The sequence below is a fragment of the Mirounga leonina genome, unplaced genomic scaffold (genome assembly GCF_011800145.1).
Source record: "Mirounga leonina isolate KUSES-001 unplaced genomic scaffold, KU_Mleo_1.0 Mir_180, whole genome shotgun sequence".
NCBI lineage: Eukaryota > Metazoa > Chordata > Mammalia > Carnivora > Phocidae > Mirounga > Mirounga leonina.
Window position 1 is genome coordinate 19052454 of NW_023270469.1, and position 9246 is coordinate 19061699.

The 9246-nt window shown below is 42.2% G+C and overlaps 1 protein-coding gene across 1 annotated transcript in view; it reads right to left on the reverse strand.

The window, feature by feature from the left end:
- Nucleotides 1-293: 293 nt before the first annotated feature.
- Nucleotides 294-9246, reverse strand: part of CMTM2 (CKLF like MARVEL transmembrane domain containing 2) — a 27109-nt gene continuing 18156 nt past the window's right edge. Inside the window, exons 8-9 of the mRNA XM_035024520.1 lie at nucleotides 936-1037; nucleotides 294-521 (exon numbers count right to left, since the gene is read on the reverse strand). Of these exons, the coding sequence (XP_034880411.1) occupies nucleotides 294-521; nucleotides 936-1037 (330 nt within the window). The remainder of the gene's footprint in view (nucleotides 522-935; nucleotides 1038-9246) is intronic.

Consider the following 9246-nt stretch of genomic DNA (forward strand, 5'->3'; position numbering starts at 1 on the left):
GCCAGTGTCGCCCACACTGCTGGTCCCCCAAACCTCGTGTGCCCTGTGGCAGGCAGGTGCCCCAAGAGGCCCAGCTCTGATCTTGCCCTCTGCACCAAAACACTCAGTACCTTTTGTTGAATGAGCAAAATAATGTTTACGTCAACTTTAAGCTTTAAAATCCATTTAAAGAGGAATTTCTTTTCCAAGCAAAGGTGGTTATTGGGATGGAAAGGAAAAAACCATTCTAGAGAGAAGAAAAGACAGACAGTGGACATATGTTTTGTAGTAAAACACGCTGTCACTCCTTCCTGTCATTTCTTGCCTCCCTTTCCTTTATCCTTGGGCTTTTCTCCTGCCTTTTCTGGTGCCTTTCCTGGTACATTTTCCGGTGGCTTTTCTCCTTCCTTTGGCTTTTCAAACTTTTGCTCCTTTCCTGCAGGGGGAATCAGCGCATTCCTTCTGACTCTCTTGCCTTTGAAATGTTTTCTTTGAAGACACACATCAATTAAGGCGAAAAGTCCAGCCACGCCAATAAGGATCTAGAAAACAGAAGAAGGAACTTTTGCTTTTCATTCCAAAGCAGGCATAGTCTCTCCTTGTTTCTAATTAGTCAGCAGGTGCTGGTTAACACATCCCTTGGTTCCCCCGGAGACACTCCGATTTTGCCCCTCCCCCAACCTCAGCATCCCTCTCTTAAAACCCAGCCTGGGTGTGGCCCATTGGCTTGGGGATCAAGGCAGCTAGGAGGAGGAAGCCCTTAGCTCAGCTGGCTCCCTGGACGGCATCTTTATTTAAGTGGCTTCTTCTTTGGAAACATTGACCAGCTTTACTTTTAAACTTTGCACGGGTCCCAAGATTTTGTGAAAAGAAAAGAAGTCCTTTCCTTAAGTCAGGGGAAAACACCCATTCTCCAGAAGAGGTGATTTCTGGAGTTCCCAACACGAAAGACTCACCACAGCAATGAAGTAGTGCATGGGCATGGTCTGTCGGCTTCTCACAGCTATGACTACAGCCCCCACAAGGAAGATGAAGGCGAACAGGTCATTGAGAAGGTCCTGAAAGCGTGGGAGATGGGAGAGTCAGTCTCAACCAGAACCAAACCCCCATCAACACCCAGCCTGGCATCGCTTCCTCCAGAGGGGATGGTTTCCAAACTTCTGCCTATTTTTGTTTTGTTTTGTTTTTTAAGATTTTATTTATTTATTTGACAGAGAGAGACACAACAAGAGAGGGAACACAAGCAGGGGGAGTGGGAGAGGGAGAAGCAGGCTTCCCGCCGAGTAGGGAGCCCGATGCGGGGCTTGATCCCAGGACCCTGGGATCATGACCTGAGCCGAAGGCAGATGCTTAATGACTGAGCCACCCAGGCGCCCCAAACTTCTGCCTAATTTTAAAAATATATATGTGAAGATAAATATACATCAGCTGGGTGGACATGCTCTGGTCCCCAGGGCTGGGCTCTTTGTGTTGAGACCCAAAGCTCAGGCTGCTTAACTGCCTTCATGGGCCCCCTCTGCTGCCATCTCCTCTGAAATCACACATTTAGTGGCTAGTTATTTCTTTCTTTTTTTTTTTTTCCCTCCAATACTCATTTAAGTAAATGCACATCTGTTCAACTTAATGGTGAGTACAACCCTCCATCATCTTTCTGCTCTCAGGGCCAGCTCCCCTCTCTGGATCCAGAGTGGGCTGTATTGCTGGCAGGAGGGTCTGTTGGATTCTGGCCTCTCCGCTTGGGAGCCTGGCAGCTGCCTCCTCCACCCCTGCCCCCACCCCCCTCCTGCCTTACTTCCTAGACACTCTCTTTTTGCAAGGCCACACCACCTCCTCCATCATCAGCCTTCCTTTCTATCCCTTCTGGCCCCAATCTTAACCTTGCCCTATACTTACTTCCTTTACCTTCCTGAAAATGTCCAGATGTTTCCAGCTTGGGCAGAGGGCTGCTTTCCCTGCAGGTACCATGCACGGCCACTTCCCGGCGTAGCCAAGCTTAGAGTTGGCCAAAGCATGGCCCTTGCAAGCCGGCTTCCTCCGCCATCACTCGTGTGGTGATGGTAGCCGAGAGTCTGTGCACCCTCTTCATCATGTGGGCAACAGCCAACTCGGCAGCCCTGGACGAGGCCCACCCTTCCCCTTGGTTTCCACGATGCTGTTTTTCTGTTAATTGTCCTTCCCTGGCTACTTGTTGTGGGCCTTTTCTTTTCTTTTTCAGGGTTTTGAATTTTAATACATTTCAAACATACTATCCCCACTCCCACCTCCAGCAGCCATGAACCACTGAGATTGAACAGATGTTAACATCTTGCAATATTTGCTTAGAGCACTAAAAAAAAAAAAAGCCAGAAGTAAAACTTTGTGGAGCCACAGGGTCACCACTCTAGCCCTTTCATGCCTGTCGCTCAGAGGCAGCCACACACGTTGGAGCTAATGGGTACTTTTCCCAAGAGTATATTCATATTTTCCTCCATATTATATATTCACAAACAGTATATACTATTTTATGTGTTTCACAAATTTAAATTTAAATAAAAGATATCTTCTAGCATTGGCTTTTTTTAAAAAAAGCTTTTATTTTTTATTTATTTAGAGAGCGCATGTGCATGCATGGGGAGGGGGGCAGGAAGGGAGAAGAGGGAGAGACTCTCAAGCAGACTCTGTGCTGAGCGCGGAGCCTGACATGGGGCTTGATCTTGCAACCCTGGGATCATGACCTGAGCTGAAATCGAGTCAATTCCTTAACTGACTGAGCTACCCAGGTGTCCCAGCATTGTTTTTGTTTTTGTTTTTAAAGATTTTATTTATTTATTTGAGAGGGAGAGAGAGACAGAGAGAGAAAGCACAAGAGCAGGGGGAGGGAGAAGGAGACTCCCTGCTGAGCAGGGAGCCGGATGCCAGTCTTATCCCAGGACGCTGTGATCATGACCAGATGCTTAACCAACTGAGCCACCGGGCACCCCCCCCACCCCCAGTATTGGCTTTTTAAACTTAACAAAGTTTGTGAGATTTATCAATTTTGAGAAATACATATTGAATTCATAAATTTTAACTGATGTATGCTATGAATAAACCAAACCAGAGACATTAGGTTGTTTCTACCTTTTAGGAAATTATTATTACAAACTCTGCTGTGGTGAACACGCTTGTCTGTGTCTTCTGTGCATATTTCCTCCTGGTATGAATCAGTAATCGAAAATCTCCCAGGGGCACCTGGGTGACTTAGTCGGTTAAGCGTCTGCCTTCAGCCCAGGTCATGATCCTGGGGTCCTGGGATCGAGTCCTGCATCGGGCTCCTTGCTCAGAGGGGAGCCTGCTTCTCCCTCTCTCTCTGCCTGCCGCTCCCCCTGCTAGTGTTCTCTCTCTCACAAATAAATAAAATCTTAAAAAGAAAATCTCCTGGGGCGCCTGAGTGGCTCAGTCGTTGGCGGCTGCCTTCGGCTCGGGTCGTGATCCCAGGGTCCTGGGATCGAGCCCTGCATCGGGCTCCCTGCTCGGCAGGAAGCCTGCTTCTCCCTCTCCCACTCCCCCTGCTTGTGTTCCCTCTCTCGCTGTCTCTCTCTCTGTCAAATAAATGGGTAGAATCCTAAAAAAAAAAAGAAAGAAAGAAAATCTCCTAATGAAGAAAAGCCCAGAACTAGATGGCTTTACTGGTGAATTTTACCAAACATCTAAAGGAGAATTAACACCAATCCTCAGGCTCTTCCAAAAAATCGAAGAGGAGGGAACCACTCCCAAACTCATTTTATAAAGCCATCGTTTTCCTAATACCAAAACCAGAAAAGGACACTACCGGAAAAGAAAATTTCAGGCCAATCCCTGATGGATAGTAATATGAAAAATCTCAGTAAAATGCCAGCAAACCAAATTTAGCAGCACATTAAAAGGATCATTCACCATGATCTAGTAGCATTTATCCTTGGGATGCAGGGATGTTTTAAACATATGCAAATCAATCAATGTGGTAGGTCACATTAGCACAATGAGAGAAAAGAATCATGTGATCACCTTAATAGACAAAGAAAAAAACATTTGACAAAATTCAATATCCATCCATGATAAAAACTCTTTAACAAATTAGGCATAGAAGGAGCATATGTCAACATAATAAAGACCATACATGACAAGCCCACAGCTAACATCATATTCAATGGCAAAAGGTTGAAAACTTTTCCTCTAAGATCAGGAACAAAACAAGGGTGCCCCCTCTTACCAATCCTCTTCAACAGAGTGGGAAATCCTGGGTAGGGCAGTCAGACAAGAAGAAATAAAAGGTATCATCATATCCCTGATCTCATTTTTCTATTGGTTTTAAAAATTTTCTTTATGATGGCTTCTGTTGTAAAGTTTTAATTTTAACGTGATACATAGTTTCTCCCTCTCTCTCTTGCTCACACACACATTCCCAAGAACATTTACTAAATATTCAGTTCAGTTGGTTTATAACACCACCTCTGTTATATACCAAGTTGCCATATGTATGTAGGTTTGTTTCTGAGTTCTCTTTTTATTCCTGTATTCGTTTTCTCAGGTGACCTTAGCAAAATACCACAGACTGGGTGGCTTAGACAACAGACATTTATTTTCTCATTGTTCTGGAGGCTGGAGGTCCACGATCAAGGTGCCAGCATATTCAGTTTCTGGTGAGGGCTCTCTTCCTGGTTTGCAGATGGCTGCCTTCTTGCTATGTCCCCACATGGCCTTTCCATGGTGTGCTCAGTGGCATGGGGAGGAGGCAGGGGGAGAGGGAGGGAGGAGAGAGCTCTCTGTTGTCTTTTCTTATAGGGATACTAATCCTATTGGATCAGGGTCCCACTCTTATGATTTCATTTCATCTTAAGTACTACTCTAGAGGCCCCATCTGCAAGCTTAGTCACTCTGGAGGTTAGATTTCAGCCTATGAATTTTGGGGGTACACATTCAGACCATAACAATTCCATTAGTCTTTTTGTAATCCCTGAGCTAATACCAAAGCTTTACAGTAATTCCAATATCTTGTTAGATGAGTCCATCCCTGTCAGAATTTTAGAATCACCTTGTAAAGTTCCAGAAACAACCTCTGTCAGGTTGAAATTTCTACTTAATTTACGGATTACTGTGGAATAAACGGATATCATCTTTATGATAACAGTTCTTCAGATCTGTGAATGTGGTGTATTTTTCCATTTATGTAGAGTTTTCTTTTATGTCTATTAATAAATTATGATCTCTGTGTAAAGTCTTACACATCTTTGAACAGGTTTATTCTAAGTTTCTTCTGGTTTCTGTTGCTGTTTTAAATGGTTTCTTTGAGAAGTCACATTTTCTCATTGTTCGTTGCTGGTATTCTGGAATGATACCGTGTGGGTCTCTGGTTGCCCTGTGGCACTCAAGCAGTTCTGGTAATTTCACTGTAGATTCTTTTAGATTTTCTATGTGGAGAATCATATTATCTGTGAATGATTCTAGTTTTTTTTCCCCTTCCCAATTCATTCACTTTTTTTCTTGTTACGTTGTGACTAATTTAAGATCTCCAGCACAGTGCTGTACAGAAGGATGGATAGTCGGCATTGCTAAGGAAATGTTTCCAAAGTTTTACCATGAAACACAATGGTTATTGTTGGTTTGGGTAGGTACTTATTAAGATAAGGATGTTCTCTTTTAAAGTAGTTTGCTGAGAGTTTCCTAAAAATTAGTATTGAATATTACTAGTTTTTCTGAAGCTCGTGAGATGACATGGTTTTCTCCTTTAGATTCAAGATTGTAAATTAATAGAATTTTGCAGATTAAACCATCTTTGCATTCCTGACACATACCCCGCTTGATCATGATGTATTGCTTCTTTATGTATCCCTTGATTCAGTTTGCTTATATTTTATTGAGGATTCTTATAGCCACATTCAGATAAGCTATATATACTATACTATATATACTTTACTTTCCTTATAATGTCTGGTTTTAAGATCAAAAGCCTACTAGATAATACAGCATATTATCAGGCCTTTAAAAAGAGAGAAGAAAAAAGGGACAGACCAATGAAACTGAATGTATAGTCTAGAAATAAAGCCTGCATCTGGGATTTTAACATTTAACAAAAATGCCAATTAAAATCAGCGGGGAGAGGGGTGCCTGGGTGGCTCAGTCGTTAAGCGTCTGCCTTTGGCTCCGGTCATGATCCCAGGTTCCTGGGATTGAGCTCTGCGTTGGGCTCCCTACTCAGCGGGAAGCCTGCTTCTCCCTCTCCCACTCCCCCTGCTTGTGTTCCCTCTCTCGCTGTCTTTCTGTCAGATAAATAAATAAAATCTTTAAAAAAAAAAAATCAGTGGTGGGGTCACCTGGTTGGCTCAGTCAGTTAAGCATCTGCCTCTGGCTCAGGTCATGATCCCAGGGTTCTGGGATTGACCCCCATGTCAGGCTCCTTGCTCAATGGGGAGGCTACTTCTACTCCCTTCCCCTTGAGCCTCCCCCCACTCATGCTCTCTCATTCTCTCTCTCGCATGCACTCTCTCTCCCAAATAAATAAAATCTTAAAAAATATAAAATCAGTGGGGAAAAGATACACTATTTAATAAATGAATAAATTGAGTGATAAGGTAGAACAACTGGATAGTCATCAGGATATAAAGCTAGAGGGGCACCTTGGTGGCTGAGTTGGTTAACTGACTCTTGATTTCAGGTCAGCTCATGATCTTGGGGTTGTGAGATTGAGCCCCACATCGGGCTCTGCACTCTGCTTAAGATTCTCTCTCACCCTCTCCCTTTGCCCCCCTTCCCCACACACCCACCCACTCACGTGTATGCCCTCTCTCTCTTAAAGAAAAAAAAGGATATAAAGCTGAAGTCATGGTTCATACCATATACCAAAATGACTCCAAATTAGTTTTTTTAAAAGATTTTATTATTTATTTGAGAGAGAGAGAGAATGAGAGAGAGAGCATGAGCGGGGGGAGGATCAGAGGGAGAAGCAGACCCCTTGCTGAGCAGGGAGCCTGATGTGGGACTCAATCCCAGGACTCCAGGATCATGACCTGAGCCGAAGGCAGTTGCTTAAACAACTGAGCCACCCAGGCTTCCAGAATGACTCCAAATTAACCAAAAGATTTAAATGTAAAAAGTGAAACCAGTGCCACATGGAAACATGGATGAATTTTTTATAACTTGTTTTTCTATTTCTTTTTGAGTCAATTTTATGTTATATTTTTTACAGGAAATTATTATCTAAACTTTCCAATTTATGGGCATAAAAATTCACATTTTCCCTGTAATCTTTAAAAATCTCTTCTTGATCTTTTTTTTTTTTTTTTAAGATTTTATTTATTTGAGAGTGAGGGAGAGAGAGCTTGAGCACAAGCAGTGGGGGAGGGGCAGAGGGAGAAGGAGAAGCAGACTCCCTGTGGAGCAGGGATCCCGATGCGGGACCCAATCCCGGGGATCATGACTTGAGCGGAAGGCAGATGCTTAACCAACTGAGCCACCCAGGTGCCCTCTTTTTGATCTTTATACTAATATTTTTCTTTGTTCATTCTCTTTTTTTTCCCCCCCTTGGGATCCACCTACTTTATTAGTCTTTTTCAAAGAACTAGATATTTTGTTTTATTAGTCCTCACTATGGATCTTTGTTTCCTATTTTATTAGTTTTAGCTCTTATCTTTGGCATTGCCTTCTTCTTAATTCCATTGTTTTATTTTGTTCTGGTACCTTCTTACGACTATTAATTTTCAGTCTTTTCTAATTATATAGATTTGAATTTGAATAGTTTAGGGACATTCTACAGATAGTATCTGTGAATACTACATAGATACTAAATCCTCATATGTTTGGGGAACACACTAGATTGCCCCCAAACACTTGGGGATTGAGTTAAATTTTACTGATTGATTTCTAATTATATTACGTTGAAATTAGAGAATATGTTCTGTATGATAATCACTTATTTGTTATTTATCTACATTTACTTTGTGATGTTATTGAGGATAATTTTTTAAGATTTTATTTATTTGAGAGAGAGTGCACAAAGGAAGAGAGAGAAGCAGACTTCCCGCTGAGTAGAGAGCCCAATGCAGGGCTCCATCCCAGGACCATGGGATTATGACCTGAGCCAAAGGCAGACAGCCAACCGACTGACCCACCCAGGTGCCCTGAGGATAATTTTTTTTAAAGATTTATTTACTTATTTGAGAGAGAGAGCATGAGCAGGGGAAGGGGCAGAGGGAGAGGGGGAGGGAGAGCGTCTCAAGCAGATTCCCCGCTGAGTGCAGAGCCCAACCTGGGGCTTGACCTCAGGAGCCTGAGATCACATCCTGAGTGAAAATCAAGAGTTGGACATTTAACCAACTGAGCCACCCAGGCACCCTGAGGTTAATTTTTATGATTGTTCCAAGTGTACTTGAAAAGAATATATAGCCCGTTCTGTTGGGTATAGGGTTCCATATGTTCTAGGTATGTCATTGGATTGGCTTTCAATTGCTGAAGGAGGCATGTTATTCTACCACTATGGTTGCTGTTTGCAGCATGTTGTTGTTCTTCCTTATAAATAAGTTCATTTTTGTTTTTTTTATATTTGGGGGCTATCTTGTTGGGTACATACAAGTTCAGAATTACTATATGTGGTGATCTTTATAAACTTAAAAAAAACATAAAATTGGCTTTTAGTTAGTATTTTCCTTTTATTATTTTTTCCATCTCTTATAGCTGGATTAAAAAATATCTATTCTTAGAGTCCTCTGTCTTTTAAGTGAAGAATATAGTCCATTTATATTTGTCACCATGTCTGATATATTTGGATTTATTTCTGCCATTTTATTTTATTTTTTCTATTTAACATATGCCACATTCCCCCTGCCCCCTTTTCCCTTCTATGAGTTAACTCTATTCTCTTTCCACTCTTTCCCCTCAATAGGTTTGATGTTATATACCCGGGAATTCTATTCTTTAGCAGAATACAGAATTATGTTTTAATATGTTAGTGTTAACATTATTACCAAATGTCCTTCCAAATCAATGACTTTTAATTCTTATCATACACCACTACCGTGGTCTTAACCTGTTACCATGTTGCTGCTGCTTCAGTTCTACCTTGTTTCAGTGTTCTCTCCCCACCTCCCAAAACTATTAATATATTTTTTTAAACCCCAATTCTTTTTTTTTTTTTTAAAGATTTTATTTATTTATTTGAGAGAGAGAGAATGAGAGACAGAGAGCATGAGAGGGAGGAGGGTCAGAGGGAGAAGCAGACTCCCTGCCTAGCAGGGAGCCCGATGCGGGACTCGATCCCGGGACTCCAGGATCATG